Source organism: Aquarana catesbeiana, linkage group LG02 (assembly GCF_042186555.1).
Source record: "Aquarana catesbeiana isolate 2022-GZ linkage group LG02, ASM4218655v1, whole genome shotgun sequence".
Lineage (NCBI taxonomy): Eukaryota > Metazoa > Chordata > Amphibia > Anura > Ranidae > Aquarana > Aquarana catesbeiana.
Window position 1 is genome coordinate 167,342,561 of NC_133325.1, and position 18,439 is coordinate 167,360,999.

Consider the following 18,439-nt stretch of genomic DNA (forward strand, 5'->3'; position numbering starts at 1 on the left):
CCCCCAGATCCCGGCCCCCCACCCTATGTGAATGAGTATGGGGTACATGGTACCCCTACCCATTCACCTAGGGAAAAAGTGTCAATAATAAAACACACTACACAGGTTTTAAAATAATTTATTAAACAGCTCCGGGGGGGTCTTCCTCCGGCTTCGGGGGTCTTCCTCCGGCTTCAGGGGTCTTCTTCTGGCTTCGGGGGTCTTCTGAATTCCGGATTCCGATAAGCCCCCTGCCCGCAGACCCCGACAACCAACGGCCATGGTTGTCGGGAAGAGGCCCTTGTCCTCATCAACATGGGGACAAGGTGCTTTGGGGTGGCCTGGTATGGTTCAGGAGGGGGGGGGGCGCTCGCTCTTCCCCACCCCCTTTCCTGACCGGCCGGGCTGCATGCTCGGATCGGGGTCTGGTATGGATTTTAGGGGGGACCCCACGCCGTTTTTTTGGCGTAGGGAGTTCCCTTTAAAATCCATACCAGACCTAAGGGCCTGGTATGCCCCGCGCTCGCCGCAATAGGAAAATTTGTTTTTCCTATTGCAGCGAGCGTGAAATGCAATACCCTGCCCTTGCGTCGTATCTGGTCCGTTGGACCAGCATACAGACGAGCGGGCTTTCCGTCGGACCAGCACACAGACGAGCGGACTTTCCGTCAGAAACTGAGTCCGACGGAGAGATTTAAAACATGTTTCAAATCTAGGTCCGGCTGACTTTTCCCCAAAAAGTCTGCCGGAGCCTACACAGGGTCGGATTGTCCGGCGGACCAAGTATGCCGGAAAGTCCGCTCGTGAGTACGCAGCATTAGTCCTCTCAATCTGACCAACTCTTTCACCTGAGTTTGCCATGCCTGGTTTGGCTGGAATTGCCTGGAATTTCTCCTATTTGCTCCTGTTTGTTCTCTTAACATATCATAATGTTTTTAGCACACCCAAAATAGATTGATTACTATAGGCAGTTTATACCATAAAGTGCTAGTATGCACCACATACTAGCACATTATGGCATACTTACTTTAAAACAAATCCCTCCAGCAGTGCACTGTTACCACTGACAGGGCTTCCATCTTCACCTGGTCTTCCTTCCAGGTTTGTGGGCTCCAGCTATATAAATGGCTGAGTATGCCGTCCCTTCAGAGTGCATGCACCAGTGATGTCACCAGCTGCATCCCCTGTGTATATCTATTAAACAGTGCAAGTTTAGGAGATATTCACTGTACCCACAGGTAAGCCTATAATAAGGCTTACCTGTAGGTACAAGATAAAAATTGCACTTTACTACCACTTAAGTAAACCTGTCGTAAGGGAACCATGGCCCTTGCTAGCCTTATTCTGAATACTGCTAGAAGGAGCTTTTATGATGACCTTCTGGCATCAACACTTTCTAAGATACTAACCTGAAACATGCATGCAGATCAGGAAAATCAAAAGTCCTTGCCAGCAAACTCGTTACTAGTCAACGATTTACAATACTAAAGCCAGGGGGTTAGCACAAGAGCCAGGCAACTAGCATTATAATACCGAACTCAAGGGGTTAGCCTAACAAACAGGCAACTAGCATTTCAGTAGAAGAAAAAAAAGGAAAACAATGGATGCCTTCATATTTCTTTTATGACAAGCATTTGATGCACACAACCCCTTACAAAACCCAGTGTTTATACTTTACGAATGAACCCTAACATGTGGATCATTACCCAGGTAATCGTGTTTTTAAATAACAATAACTAGTTACTGATTGTTTTGTAATATGTATATAGATATAAATGTCTATAGACTATAATTTATTTATATATCTACTTGATTATATTTTATATATATATATATATATATATAATATATCTCATAAGTTTTTATAGGTTATGTTTTGTAGGTACTTTAGGTAGTTCTATATCATTTATTATTTACTAAAAGAGCTGGCATGAATGCATATGCATGGCTGTACTTGGGTACACAGTTGTACATGCATATACAGTACACTCATATAGCAAATTTTCTATTCTTCAAATATGCCTGTATCCTTTATGAGTATTTACACTAGTATCAGCATATACCCATACAGCTGTGCACAGCCATACATGTCTATGGCAGCTGTACTCCAGGGGAAATACACCATAGTTTATGTTAATGGACTCAAGGTTACCAAGTGCAAGTGCCCAGACATCAAACCAGGGGTGGGCAACTGTGGCTGTCCAGCTGTTGAACTACAAGCCCCATAAGGCATTGCAAAACTGACAGTTACAACCATGGCTCCCAGAGGCATGATGGGACTTGTAGTTCTTCAACAACTGGAGGGCTGCAGTTCCCCACCCATGCAACTCTTGCAGTATTTTTTTAACAAGCATATATACCCCTGAATCCAACCCTAGCAATACAAGGAGACCCGTTCATTATCACATTTTACATCTCATTACTCATATACGTATGGCTTTTTTAAATAAGCCGGCAGCACTATAGCGATCTTCCAACACAACAGTAAACACTAAGTACCTAACATTGAAGGAACCCCCACTGACAAACTACAGTCGGTCTGATCCAAACCCAATGACACCTGTTAAAAGCCCATATCCACATGTTACAGGGATGGACATGTACAACCTTTGCCTTCCCCACCTCAGTACCAGTACTAGCTGTTTTATTTCCCACTGGATGTGCATGAGTTAAATATTTAAACTAACCTGTTGCCATAGCAGCTGCTGTTGCTCTGGATCGTGCTCCCACCTCCCAGATCTTCAGACATACCTCTCCGGGTCATCCCCAGTTAGGCTTGTCCAATGTATTCATACTCAACACTTGATAAAAGGGGAATTCTCCAACTGTCTGGTGTGTGTGTGTCATCTTCTGCAGAGCGAGCTTGGTTAGAAAGGGATCGGAGAATTTGTATATGATTCTTCTAGTATCTTAGCAACAACCTCACATTCAGTGCATGATGTATTACGCTACACATCTCATGTAACATATACAGTCTCTTATAAAATTCCAAATACAGAATGTCAACATAAAAAACATAGAAGGGACATGCCAAATAATTTTCAAAGCAGGATCAACTCTGTGCACTGGAATTCTCCCATTTTGCCAATTCCTATATTTCCCAAGAACCAGCCAGGGTGCCACCCAAAATCCCTACCATACCTGAGAAAAAAAACATACAGTATATTGTGGTATATGTGCATTGCAGCATGTGGCCATTCATTCTAAATGGCACCCAAAAAACATATACAGTAGACTGAAATACATCTGAACAAAAGGGAAAACTAAATGGTGGGACTTTAAATGAAGCAACCACTACGTTGTATAAACCAATCAGTATACCAATGTTTATTAATTGCAAGGTTTGTACATAACCCAAGGAGTAATAAATAATAAATTCATATAGCAATGCACTAAGGGTCTAAATGAGCGGATCTAGACAATACAATGTAGTACACGATAAGTTCATTAACAAGAAAACATTAACGTAAAAAATGGTAAGATAATAGAGTAAACCAGTTCCACAGCTAGAAAAATTGGAGAAAAAACTCCCCAAGATTGAAGTGTGTGAAAAGATAACAAGATAAATAAAAAATGAAAAAGTGTAGAAAGTGTAAAAATAGGAAAGTGTAGCTGTGGAACTGGTTTACTCTATTATCTTACCATTTTTTACGTATTGATTCCTACAGATACCCCTGGGAGTTAGCTACAAGACGATTCACACTAAACACTATATATACCACAGTTAAAAAATTGGCTCATCCTGTCATACAATCACTACTGGTCACTGTTTCTTTGCCGTGCCTTGAGGTTCTCCATCTCAGCTTCCGGGGTTGACGTGCCCTATAATGTCTCTTACCTGGGATACCATTTTCATGTATATTTATATATATTTTATACTTTAACAAGGTGAGAATGTTTGGGACCCTTTTTTTGTTTCCCTTTCTTATACATTTTTTACAATTGTATATTTTATATTATACTCATTCTGGTAATTGTATTTCATTATAGATACCCCCTAATTTTGCATCTGCTCCTGACGAGTGGTATAACCACGAAACGCGTAGAGCTTTCCTATGATGCGTTGTCAAAGTATCTATGTCCAATATTTGTATTATACTTTATTTACTTTTATTAATCAATCTACCCTTGCTTTTATACCCTAATATTGTTGTTGTTACCATTGGGGTTTACATACCCAAGTTAAAACTATGTACACTATTATATCAGCTTTGCATTGATGTGGAATGTCCTGATCTTGTCAACCATTGTTCATTAGCATATTATACTGCTATACATTGTTTTCTTGTTAATGAACTTATCGTGTACTACATTGTATTGTCTAGATCCGCTCATTTAGACCCTTAGTGCATTGCTATATGAATTTATTATTTATTACTCCTTGGGTTATGTACAAACCTTGCAATTAATAAACATTGGTATACTGATTGGTTTATACAACGTAGTGGTTGCTTCATTTAAAGTCCCACCATTTAGTTTTCCCTTTTGTTCAATGTATCGGGGATGGAGGCGTATGTGTAGTCCACTGCCTCATTTAAAGTCCCATTTTAGCTTTAGGTTCAATTTGTTCTTGAAATACATCTGAGCTAGTGTAAGCCAGCCTTGGAGGGCTCACCTTGCTGGGGGTCACCGAAAACAGCAGGCCTGGGCCTAGAGATGAGCTTTAAAGAGGTCGTACTCCTTAGACACATGATATATGAACAAAGCTCCTCCCTCTATAGTGTGTGCTTGTCTCAATCCAGAGTACAAAGTGTAATTTCTGTCTGCTGCCTCATTCCTCTGCTATCAGCAGTGGCGGCCTGTCCATGGAGGGCGCACAGGCGCCGCCCCCCCATCCATGCACCTGGCCCCCTGATCTACATACAGGTGCATGGATTCCAATGGGGAGTACGGATTTTTGAAGCATGTGATTAGAGCCAGAGACTCCAATAGGCTTCAAAAAATGGGTGGGCTTGGGGCACAGAGCACTGCATCCCGATCCCACCCTGTTGTGTGACCATAGCGAATGAATTTTCGCTATTTTCACACTAAAGTTCCTCCCCGCCAATCAAGAGGCAGGTCGTGAGAACTGTTTCCCGATTGGCCAAAGCTTCAGGCGATCCTATAAAATGCCTAGCTCTTAGGTGGAAGAGGAACAGTACGCTGTAGGAGATAGAGGAGCGGACATTGAAGCCGCCGCTCCCCGTACCTCCGAGAGAAGGACCTACAGTACGCTGTGAGGAGGAGCGAACACCGGAGCCCCTGCTCCCCGCACCTCCGGGCTGCTGCCCGCACCTATGGCCGCCACTCCCGTACCACCTATCAGTGCCCATCTGTGCCGCTTATCAGTGCTTATCCGTGCCTCCTATCAGTGCCCATTCATGCTGCCTTTCAGTGCCCATCAGTGCCACCTATGTGTACCCATCAGTGCTGCATATCAGTGCCGCATATTAGTGTCCGTCATCAGTGCCACCTCATCAGTGCCCGTCAGTGCCGCCTTATCAGTACCCGTCAGTGCAGCCCCATCAGTGAAGGAGAAAACTTATTTACAAAGTTGTGTAACAGAAACAAAAAAAAACTTTTTTTTTTCTAAATTTTCTGTCTTTTTTTATTTGTTTAGCAGAGAATAAAAATCCCAGAGGTGATCAAATACCACCAAAAGAAAGCTCTATTTGTGGGAACAAAATGATAAAAATCTAGTTTGGGTACAGTGTAGCATGACCGCGCAATTGTCATTCAAAGTGCGACAGCGCTGAAGGCTGAAAATTGCTCAACAACAAATTTTCCAAAAAAAAAAAAAGCGGTAAAAAACGCTGAAAGCAGATCAAAAAGCACTGCAGAAATGCTCAAAAGCAACATGCATAGATGTGAATCAAGCCTAAATCTTCTTCTTTCCACAATGCATGATATTGTTTGCAATCTTTCTCAGCAGATCTGAATTTTTTCTCTTTTGCCAGGCACCCATCAATAACAGCTGTGATTAAACGTCTCACATTTACTCCTGAAGATTTATAATGTTCACACATGGGAATAATGTAGACAGATCCTAATTAAGATTAAACGACTCTGTCCCACATACACTGTGTACTTGCAGAACTCGCTCTCTCTTTAGCACTTCATTTTTCCTTTATCTGCTCTAACCTGGGAGCATTTCTCCTATTTCTGTTGTGTACATCTGAGAGCAGGGAATGGAGGAATAAGAGCACAATGAATAAACTTACTAAAGAGTGTTTAAGACTTCCCTCTGTTAAAGGATTTAGGGTCCTTTAACATCTTTGTAATAATACATGAGCTAAAAGGGTGTGTGGGTAAGTACAAGGGTATTATTGCACTAATAATACCTGAAACTGTAGACAGAAATAAATAATATAAAATAAGCTATGAGGCCTAATAATAGGAAAAGGGACGCAGGCGTAATAGACAACACTTTAACCCCATTGGGTCTTTTCAAGTCAAACATATACTTTCATTAATACTCATGTAGAGCTGAAATATTGCCGATAATGGTATCGTGTTGTCCTGATAAAGGAAAAGAGCATTGCGACGCTGTTACTGCCGCTGCTCTTGGATATTGTATGCACAGCTGTAACTGCATAAAAGGATAATCATTTCCTGTGCAAGGCTGTATTTGTCATTCTCATTGCTATTAAGCTCAGGCAGACACAGGAAAAGGAAAGGATGATTATTTGGCAATGGGCAGCACAGTAGTAAGTGGTTAGCACTTCCGCCTAGCAGCACTAGGGTTGCTGGTTTGAATCCCAGCCGCAGCACTACCTGTATTGGGTTTGCTTGTTCTACCTGTGTGGGTTACTTGGATCCTGTCTAAATTGGCCCTGGTGCATGTATGTATGATTGTGAGTTAGGGACCTTAGATTGTAAGCTCCTTGAAGGGGGGCATAAATAAAATTTGGCAATGGAGTGATCATAGGTGTGTGCAACCTATTGCATTAGGGTATGCACCCCAAAGCTCTAACAGACATGCACAGTAGAGCAGTGGATGGTGTCAGTAGTTTTTTGTTTTTATTTTTTTACAATTGTTTAATTTTTTTACAATAATTATTTATTTATTTTAGGTACTTTTATAGCGCTGTCAATTTATGCAGCGCTTTACATATACATTGTACATTCACATCAGTCCCTACCCTCAAGGAGCTAACACTCTAGGGTCCCTAATGCCGCGTACACACGACCGGACTTTACGGCAGACTTTGTCCGGCGGACTTTTCAACAGATTTTACGACGGACTTTCTAAATGAACGGACTTGCCTACACACGATCAACCAAAGTCTGACGGATTCGTACGTGATGACGTACGACCGGACTAAAACAAGGAAGTTCATAGCCAGTAGCCAATAGCTGCCCTAGCGTCGGTTTTTGTCCGTCGGACTAGCATACAGACAAGCGGACTTTTCGACCAGACTCAAGTCCGTCGGACAGATTTGAAACATGTTTCATTTCTAGGTCCGTCGAACTTTTGGGGGAAAAAAGTCAGCTGGAGCCCACACACGACTGAATTGTCCGACGGACTCCGGTCCACAGGACCAAGTATGCCGTAAAGTCCGGTCGTGTGTACGCGGCATAACTCACATTCATACATACAAGGGACAATATTATTTTTTTTTAAATTATTTTTTATTTACAATTCATTAAGAACCCCTTTGAGGGGATTTTGTGAAACAGCAGAGAAAGGGACTGAGGACAGAGATTCCCCAGTCCCTTACTCTGTAACCTCAGCTGCTACGGGGGGTAGGGACATTCAGCAGGGGAGATTTGCATTGCACAGGGTGATTAGGATGTGCCCAGGCACACCCAGCACACCCTGTGCGCACGCCTATGAGAGAGATGATGGTGGATTGAATCATTGACCTGCTACTCATATAATTTAAGGACTTTAATGGTGAGATCTCTTCGCTGGCATTTTTGCTTGTTCTGTCCAACCTACAGCCATACAGTAGAGTCTTATACTTTATGTCACAGGGGGACTGAGACTTCCCTGTAATGGTAATGGAGGGTAGATAGAGCAGGGAATCCTAAGTATAGAGACTTCATCAATTAAGTCACAAAAGCTATATGGCATATTCATCCTGCCAGAATATAACCTAAACCACAACACTACCTGCCTGGAGTTTGCATGTTCTGCCTGTGTCTGCATTTATTTCTTCCGGGTACTCTGGTTTCCTCACACACTCCAATGACAAGCTGGTAGGTTAATTGGATCCTGTCATAAATTGGCCCTAGTGTGTGTGTGTGTGTGTGTGTGTGTGTGTATGAATGGCAGTTAGGGACCTTGGATTGTAAGCTCCTTGAGGGTAGGAACTGATGTGCAATATATATGTGAAGCACTGCATAAATTGACGGCACTATAAAAATACCTAATAAATAAATAAACTGTGATATCAGATTTCTGTTGGACTGGTATGACAGAATCATTTCAATCAAAACTGGTATAAGAGTTAAAGCTAAAGTTAATTTTAAACTTTTTTTTGGGGGGGGGGGGGGGGGAATACAGCACCAAACACATTAGCTAAAACTCTTCCCTGCAGCGCCTCTTTCATAGTTACCATCTTCCAGTGCTGTGAGAATTAACAGCGCTGGCTGCTACGGAGAAAAGTTGCGCTGCTCGCCCACACCCCTCTGCCATTTGCAGAACCCATCTTACTACACTGCCACAATACATCACATTCTGTGAATTGACGATGGACGACTTGTCATACAATGAAATGTGGGAGAATAGTAGTCTATGTTTTGTGAATGGCCGAGAAGATAAAAGAAGGCAGATGAGCGACATAACTTTTCTCAGTAACAGCTGCTCACAACAGTATCCAATGGCTATGAAGAAGGCACTGCAAAGAGTTTTCAAGAAGCAGATGTCTCCAGATAACACACCTATACAAATAACTAATGTGCTTGTTGTATGGCAAAACAAAAATGCTAAACTTCAGGTTGATAGGCTGAAAAATTCCCAGAGATGGCCTGATCCCATCCTGCCTTGTTGCTAGGACATTGTTAAGAGACTGAGCGTTTGAGGGCTTACTTCTCTGATGACGGGGGTGAACAGTAACAGCTGGGAGTCTCTTAGCAACATCCTAGCAACAAGGCAGAGTGAGGATGATGATATTTCTGGGAGTTTTTTAGTCAGGTACGCAAATGGCCTACACCCATAGCAAGGGCATTATCCAACTCTGATCAAAGCTGCTCAGTTTGTTTTTATCTACAGATACACCTTACCTGCATAGGCAGTTGTTTGATAAAGGTAAACTATGCCTTTAAGACCCCTTTCACACTGCGGCCGCATTAGCGTTAAAGCACCGCTCATTTTAGTGGTGCTTTTTTGGCCACTAGTGGGTAGCTTTTAACCCCAAAGAAAAGGTTAAAAACTCCCATGTTGTGGCACTTCTGAAGCGCTTTTCAGTCCCTTCGAAAGCGTTGCCCATTCATTCCAATGGGCAGGGCGTTTGGGAGCGCTAAATACAGCGCTCCCAAACCGCCCCAAAGATGCTGCTTGCAGGACTTTTCAGAACGTCCCGCAAGTGCACCGCCCCAGTGTGAAGTCACACTTGAATGAATGGGAGGCGGTTTTCAGGCACTTAGCAGAGGCCATTTCCAGCGCTAAAGCGCCTGAAAACTGCCCCAGTGTGAAAGGGGTCTAAATAAACTAACATTTGTTTTTATTTATATCTCTCAAATATTCCAACAGCAAACTCTTGAGCTTCTGAATCCGCACATACCACAGTCATATAAGGTATTCTCACTGTCCCTGTTCCAGTCATAATTTATTCATTTGTATTATGTAGAATGCAATATAAAGGATGGGAACATGCAAAGATTCAATTTAAAGTAAACCCGTGGCCAGGCTATGGACATTCAAGTATTTAAATATTCTTAGCAGTAAAATTAAATTCACTTTAAAACAAGCTCTCACTGATCTCTGTAGCTGAAGGCAATGTGGAGTAAATCATGCTAAAAGTTCATAGCAGCACTACAGCAGTCTCTTCTAGCTGCTTTAGTTCATCCTACTCCATCTATGACCATTGAATTGGCAGCCTTCCAGGCCAGCACCTGCTATGTGTTTACATTAGAAAGCTGGTGGAGTTCCACTTAACTTTTGGGAATGGGGGACATGGGAAAGTGAGTTACTAAAAAACCAACTTGAGTGCTTCTGCTGTGAATTTTGAAGATGAACTGCTCCATGATGCCTGCTGCTATGGAGATCAGTGATGGCTCATTTATTGTGATGTGATGGCTCTTTTATTGCCATCACTGTCAGTTAGCAATATACAGTATTTAATTTCCCCTCCCTTCTTGTGGATAAAATGTAACAGAATAGGGGAATCAGAATGTTTACAGACCAAAGATGACCTTTTCTAGGCTCTGACTCATCATTAGTACCCCCAGTGTAGACGGCTTTACTACAAGTGAGCAATCAACTAATCAACAGTAATTGTATTATCTGAAGAGGCTATACCACTGAGGTCACCCAATGCATTACAAAAAAGATTGTGAAAACTCCTGGTTCACTTGAGAGAGCATTAGGGTTAAAACACTGGTAGGCTTTAAATTGACTTCAGTGAGTCCAAGTATATATTTTATTCTATAAAACCTCATTAAATATTTATGGTTCTTTACTCTACACGATTTTAAGCAACAACCCGCATTGTCTGAACACATCTTACTGTACAACTATTCTGATTCTAGGGCCAACATAATAGAACAATCTGCATTTGTCTTGATTTAATGCCTTTTGCTCAGAAAGCTACTCTTTATAACAAATTAGCTGGATTTTACATTTTCATCCAAACTTTTATTTCATTCCCACTTCTCTATGATCAATATTGTAGGACTAAGGTGCATCCTGAGTACACATTCTGGGGTATAATGCTTCAAGCAGTGTTCATTTTCGAAGAAATTAACACTGGTTTCATGACTGTACTTCATATACACATTTGTAAGTTCTTCCCACCTGCTGAGGTTTTAGAATTAGGCACAAATATGTATTCAACTAAATCTGACTAAGTAGACTGTTACGTTTGTACTAAACACCAGACATAGGCCAGAAATGCCTGCACAAAACAGAGGTATTTCCAGAACATGTTGCATGTTCTTTGGAAAGTTCTTTCCTGAACATGCAAGCTCCCATAGTAAGGTGACCAGATTTTTAAAATGAAATCCGGGGACATATTTTTTTTTTTTTACTAGTAATGGCAGCAATCGACGACTGTTTGCCCGTCTCCACCACCGCCGCCCGCCTCACAGCCTGTCAAGTCTAAAGCCCCATTCACACTATCAGATTTTCTGCTGATTTTTTCCTTCAGATTTACCAAAACCATATAATATGAGGTCAAACCTTAGGAGTTTCAATTTGTATGCAATCAGGCAGGCCCTTGCACTACATGGTTTTTGTAAATCTGAAGACAAAAATCAGCAGAAAACCTGAGTGTGTATGGGGCTTTACTCTTCAGGCCCCAGCTACTACTGGGTGGGGAGCAGAGGAAGATCAGTTCACCAGGGAAGGCAAGGAGATAAGCAGGCAGGCGGCTGGCTGGGACTTGAGCCAAGGCAGAAGAACATGCAAGTGGAGCTGAATGGGCATGCGCCTGAAACTGAAGAAATAGTCCCTCTGCTCCAACCAGCACATGATCATCAGAAAAGGGCACAGATAATGGAAAAAAATAAACCCCCATAAGCTAGTAGGAGCGGCAGAGGAGGGGTGGGGTGCAATTCAGATTTTTTCTTTTAATTCTGCTTGGGCTGTCTTTGAAATTGCCCCAGCCCCTGTTCAAATCCAATCCGGGGACAAAACTGGGGACAGACTTGGTCCAGGGACAGTGTCCTCAATCCGGGGACTGTCCCCAGAAACCGGGGATGTCTAGACACCCTATCCCATAGGCAACGTTTCTGAGTTTATGTTAAAGGGGTTGTAAAGGTAAAAATTTTCTCACCTTAATGCATTCTATGCATTAAGGTGAAAACTTCTGACAATACCGCCGCCCCCAGCCCCCTGTTTTACTTACCTGACACCTCGAAAGTCAGCTTCTCGTTCCTGACATCTATTCCTCCGCTCACCCTGGCCGCTGATTGGCTACAGTGGATGGACTGGAAGCAGCGCAGCCATTGGCTCGCGCTGCTGTCAATCACATCCAATGACGCGGCGCGCTGGGGGGCGGGGATGAGTGATACAGTGAGCGGCTATAGCCGCCGGCTGTATCACGGGAGCGCGCCCGCAAGCACTAACCACCATGCGAGGGAGCTCGCATTAAGGTGGTTAATGCTTGCGGGGAGGAGCTGAAACAGCCGCCGAGGGACCCCAGAAGACCAGGTTCGGGGCCACTCTGTGCAGAACGAGCTGCACAGTGAAGGTAAGTATAACATGTTTGTTATTTTTTTTAAAAAAAAATTTACCTTTACAACCCCTTTAACTTAGAGGAGCAGGGGAATAGTATGACATTGGTAGCACCAGCTAATCCTTGGAGAAAAAACAATGCATGGATAGAAAATCCATCATGGCCAATCAGTTCTCTCCCCGAGCTTAGTGAGATAGGTGATATTCAACAACAGCACAGAGCGCTCAGATATAAGGTTGGAATGATCAGGTGACAATTGTTTAGCATTTATTGACACCTCTAAACTTACACTTAGAGATAGAACAATAGTTAAACTAGCTTATATACTAGTTGAACCTCATTAAAATTTTGAGGTTTTAAGACATTTTGTTCAATTTTCTAATCATTAGTGGAGTCAAATCGTCATTTATTTGACTCCATTTTACTATACAGACTGCACTATATACTCTGAACTGTATTATATATACTATACAGACTGGACTATATACTCTGAACTGTATTATATATACTCTACACGGACTGCACTATATACTCTGAACTGTATTATATATACCATACAGACTGCACTATATATTCTGAACTGTATTATATATACTATACGGACTGCACTATATACTCTGAACTGTATTATATATACTATACAGTCTGCACTATATACTCTGAACTGTATTATATATACCATACAGACTGCACTATATATTCTGAACTGTATTATATATACTATACGGACTGCACTATATACTCTGAACTGTATTATATATACTATACAGTCTGCACTATATACTCTGAACTGTATTATATATACCATACAGACTGCACTATATATTCTGAACTGTATTATATATACTATACGGACTGCACTATATACTCTGAACTGCATTATATATACACTATACAGACTGCACTATATACTCTGAACTGCATTATATATACACTACAGGGACTGCACTATATACTCTGAACTGCATTATATATACTATACAGCCTGTACTATATACACTGAACTGCATTATATATACTATACTCAGAGATATCTTGGAAAAACACTGTATAACTAATAGGAATGCAGCACAGGCAGTGAGCACAGGAAGTTATTAGGTGACCAGGCTTCTTTTGGGGTCTTTTTTGCACTTACTGAACAGATATAACAACTCTTTTTTTGGTAGATTTAACAGACCAAAGAAAACCAAACATGAGTAGCCTATTATTAGGGTTTACATACCCTGCAATTGTGTATAAATGTTCTTCAAACAACCCCATTGTTAAAAAAAAAAAAAAAAAAATTATTTTTTTTTTTTGGATCGGTTTTTTCTCCTTTTTAAAATGTACCCTGTACAATCAGTAATAATCCCTGGGAAGCACATATCTAATTGTCTATAATATCTGTATGATAATATACACATATGTTCTATACTATTTTACTCACTGTGATGACTGCAACTTTAAAAGATGCCAGTATAGACAATATCGATTCCTATGAAAAACAAGCCGATACAGTCTTGCCAGCGACTTTAAACACGTGTCAGTGAAAATGCCCTTACCATACAGATCAATATCTCTGCATGGGAAATGCCAATTGTGCCCACACTAGATGAGGGTCCTGAGCTGTTCTGCATCATATCATATTTCAGTTCTTACCTTCATCTAAGAAAATCGCATTACATTTTTTTTTCCCAGGGAAAACACATTTATGAAAAGTGAAAATACTTTTTTTTTCTTTGCCATCACCTCAATGTTTTGTCTGCGTACTACAAAAGGACAGCTTATTCCAATTAGTATTGATTCGGGGAACATTGAGTGGGTGGAAGTCTTGTACCCTTTTTTCTGTCAAGAGAACTTTAAATGATATTATTGCGACTGGCACTGCTATAAGACAGAAATACAAGTTGTAGAGCCAATTACCCAGCGGAGGCTGCAGAAACACCTCTGACATATCTTGTAGTGAGGAAGATATCTTTCCCAGTAGAGAATGACACGTGCACTTGGTTAGAAAATGGATTTTGGCGTTCTAATTCTTACATGATGAAATGTTGAACAGGAGGTGCTGCAGGCATTTACTCCTTCAGTACCCCCTCAAGTATTCTTCAGATTGTGACTACAAGGTTGGATTAGGTTTCATTGTAACCTCAAACTAATTTGATCTCTGTCATGTCCCTGGCAGCCCATCCCCCCTACAGTTAGAACACATCTAGGGGATACATTTAACCCCTTGATCGCCCCCTGGTGTTAACCCCTTCCCTGCCAGTGTCATTCACACAGTAATCAGTGGCTATTTATAGCACTGATCACTGTATAAATGTCCATGGTCAAAAAATGGCCAAAAAAGTGTCAAAATTGTCCGATCAGTCCACCGTAATGTCGCAGTCCTGCCACAAATCGCAGATCGCCGCCATTACTAGTAAAAAAAATAAAAATAATAAAAATGCCATAAATCTATCCCCTATTTTGTAGACACTATAACTTTTGTGCAAACCAATCAATATAAGCCTATTGCGTTTATTGATTGGACAAGGTAAAAAGAGTCAGGGTGGTAACATCACAACCTCCACCTTGTCAAATCAGACAATGCTTTGTATTCATTGAGAATGAGCACCCATGCTTACTTATCTTCTTCACCAGCCACAGCGGCTAGGGAATGACAGCTCTGAAATCAGAAATGAAATGCTTGTTGCTTCCAGGCTTCACTCAGTGAAGGGATGATCAGTGAAGATTGTCTTCTGCTCTCCACACTTGACACCCACCAAGGGTGTTTTTAGGGTCCAGGAAGGGCAGCAAAGCCTGGAATACATGGCGGGTGCGAGTCGAAGGGGGAGGGGGGTAGCCTATCAGCTTTGTCGACACGACATATTGGAAAGCTGACAGTTGACTGAAGAAATGTAAACAGACTCCCAGCTCCTACAACAGCCAGGAGTCAGTTTACAAGGCTATGCTGCCACAGACATAGTATTCACATCCATAACAGCAAAAGGGTTAAAGAATAAGTGCACTAAGGTACACTCCAGCCAGACTTCTGTGCCGCTGGCAGTGGCTTGCTCTAAAGGTTTTCTTTGACTTCTATGGTATGGTCTCCTGAGCATCTCCAGACTCTGGAGAAAAACCCAGGTGCAACCAGTGGCAATGAAGACTGGATAAGTAGAAAAGTGTATGTAGCACCCTGGTCCTAAACAGGGCTGCTAATAAATCTAGTTGGTAACTAGTCTGGCTAATTGGTAGGTTAAGCCACTGATTCCTGTCCTAAGTCTGAGTTTGTTGCTTTTGGCATTAGAATGATGGATTACCATAAATTCAGGTAATGGGTAACTAGGTTGTCTCAGCCAATCAGCAGGCATTTCTTTGACCACTGTGTATGCTGGGATAGGCTATTTATTTGGGGGGTTGCAGCCTGGGTGGATGTGTTTTGAGAAGCTTCTGGTTTCTAGGCCTGAAGCCTGAGGCCTATCCAGGAGGCATGCTGGCTGCTAGGTCCACTTAAGGCCTATCCAGCAGTTCAGGGTTCCGCAAAGGAGGAGCAGCCAAGGTTAAGCCCGAAGCCTGGGGCGGAACCGCATGTGTGAGAGGCTGATCGTTGTCAGAGGTAAAAGAGAAGCAGTTGCCACAAAGGGATGACCACTCCTGTTAGCAGAGGCAAGTTTGAAAGGGATGAAGTTCTGAACGAGTACCAGAGCACACACTTTACTAGCCAGGGACAGTGAAGTAGTGGGAAAGCTTCAGTGGAGACTCATCCAGGAAGGCAGCAGGTAGCTATGAGTAAAGCTTGAAGGAGTACGGTGGCTAGGTGTAAGTAAAGCTTGAAGATAAGTACAGCGGTTAGCTGCGGGTGAAGCTCGGGAATCCAGCAGGTAGCTGAAAGACCAAGAAGTCTAGTGAAAGATGGCGAGCTGAGCTTAAAGCGGAGGTCCACCCTAAAAAAAAAAAAAAATACATAAAAATGCTCCTACAATTCTGAAAAAAAAAATTGAAAAAACAGAAATGGCTGTTGCTAGGCAGATCGTCCTAATCTGCCACTTCCTACTCCACAGTGATCTTCATTCTTCTCCTCCTCGCGTTGCCACAAGGCTCCACTGTCTGTTTCCCTTAGTTCGAATGGTGGCGCCGGGACCCGATCCGATGGACGGATCAGCCTCGGGAGGCCAACATCGCGGGCACCCTGGATAGGTAAGTGTTCTTATTAAAAGTCAGCAGCTACAGTGTTTGTAGCTGCTGACTTTTAAAAAAAAATGTTTTCAGCTGGACCTCCGCTTTAAGGATCTACAGTGGGATACTGTGAGTTAAGCTTGAAGATCTACGGGGGGATACTGTGAGTTAAACTGGAAGATCTACAGTAGGATACCGTGAGACAAGTTGTTGCCATAGGAGACAGCGGTTGCTACAAGATACTGGATTGTTGCATTCAGCTTAAAGGCCCTCGTTCCTAGTTCTATTTTTGTCTGCAGAGTTTGCCTTAATTGCTATTGCATTTGCCTAAGGGTGTCCTGTGCCCTAACCCTCTCTCCCCACCATTCCGGTTAAGAGAAATAAAACATTTTTTGTTCATTCCTACAAAAAGTGTTTGGTGCCCAATCTTTCCACCTTGCACCACACCCACTATGCCTAGTAACCTGCACCCTGAGGAGGAATGTCAGTTCTCACTGGCTCTGGGGGTTACCATTAGGCCATGGGAAGTCGGGAAGACCGCAGCATGTACTTTATCTGCGTGTTCACATACTGTATCCTTTCAACTGGGAAGGCATGGACACACAAACATCAAATGAAGACAACCACAGCATATTTCTAATACCAGGACACAAAACCGCTTAGGTAGCTATGTGATCAGCAAAAGCAATTTCACTTAGCAGTTGTCCCAGTTGTTTCATTACTAGCTTTAAAAAATGCTATTTGCCACTTAAATAATCACTGATTTATCCCCTTAGGGAACAGTTTCAAATACAGATGGCTCTATTAAAGCACTAGTTTTTTATTACAGTTATGCTTCATTTATATATCACTAACATACTTCTCAGCACAGCCTTGAGAAATTACAGAATATACACACACAATGAATACTTTTATAAAAATGATATACCATACAGCCTTTTTGCCAGTTTTAGTGAAGATGACTTTTAAATCCAAAATAGCTTCATCTTTGGGTACAACTACTATGGAGGACATATCACAGTGTGTGGAAGGGCCAGAATGTCAGGTACTTATTGCTATCTGTGACAACACTGGGGAGATTTCTGCTCTTCGTGCCCTTGTGACACCAGGGCAACAGAAAAAAAAAGCAAAAGAAACAGGCCAGGAAACATACTGTATAATAAGTAATATTACTTTCACATGTAAAATGTTTTTTGCTGCCTCTGCCTTTAATGGGAGAAATGTTCCCATCATTTCCTGTCCTGATAACATCCTATCACCAGGAAGCATCAGGATGTGTCCCTGATGGGAACAGACACCACTAAAAACCTTACAGATGCTCCTTTTTTTCCTTAATCGGTCCAAAACTAAAAAGACAACAACAAAAAAATGAATAGATTTCCCCATCCTCACAAACATGATACATGGAGGAATCCCCTTCAGCCCGGACATGGTATTCTGACAGCGGCACATACTACTATCGGAATACACTGATCAGTGGCTGCAGCTGATTGGCTGCATCCAATGATCATCTGGAAATTTTCTGACATGTCCCTTTGTCAGAAATTAAATAATTGCCTTCTGTTGAGTGCATATTTTCCATTTTAAATAAATGAAATAATCGAACAGCAGAGGAAATCAACTAACATTTGTCTGTTTTTTTTTGGCCTATTGATAGGGACCGAACGTGAACATGAACTTTTACTGAACAAATTGCAATTTTGGCATATTTTTTTCTATACACACACCCAAAAGAATATGGCTCTTGTATTTAGACCATATTTGTTTAGCCCAGAATTCTGCTTTAAAATTTCAACTGGTGTGCAGTTAATGATGAAAATAAAAGTAAATAATTTATGCACTAAGGTGTCCTTTTATGAAACTGAGATCAGCGGCGATCCCGAGTCTCACCGCTGATCTCAGCGCTTTACCAGTTTATGAAACTGAGATAATCAGCGGAGAACATGTTCTCTGCTGATTATCTCAGCAGAGTGAGAATTCACAGAAACGGCCAGTTTATGAAGGTG

At 41.9% G+C, this 18,439-nt stretch overlaps 1 protein-coding gene across 7 annotated transcripts in view; it reads right to left on the reverse strand.

The window, feature by feature from the left end:
- The window catches only part of ARHGEF25 (Rho guanine nucleotide exchange factor 25), a 500,546-nt gene that overhangs the window by 207,091 nt on the left and 275,016 nt on the right, over positions 1–18,439 (reverse strand). For 2 of the 7 annotated variants that reach the window (XM_073613768.1, XM_073613767.1), the window contains exon 1: positions 2,667–2,854. The exons of the other annotated variants lie outside the window; for them this stretch is intronic. In XM_073613768.1, the coding sequence (XP_073469869.1) occupies positions 2,667–2,676 (10 nt within the window). In that variant the 5' untranslated portion in view covers positions 2,677–2,854. Of the gene's footprint in view, positions 1–2,666; positions 2,855–18,439 lie in introns of those variants that run through there. 7 annotated transcript variants of the gene reach the window in all.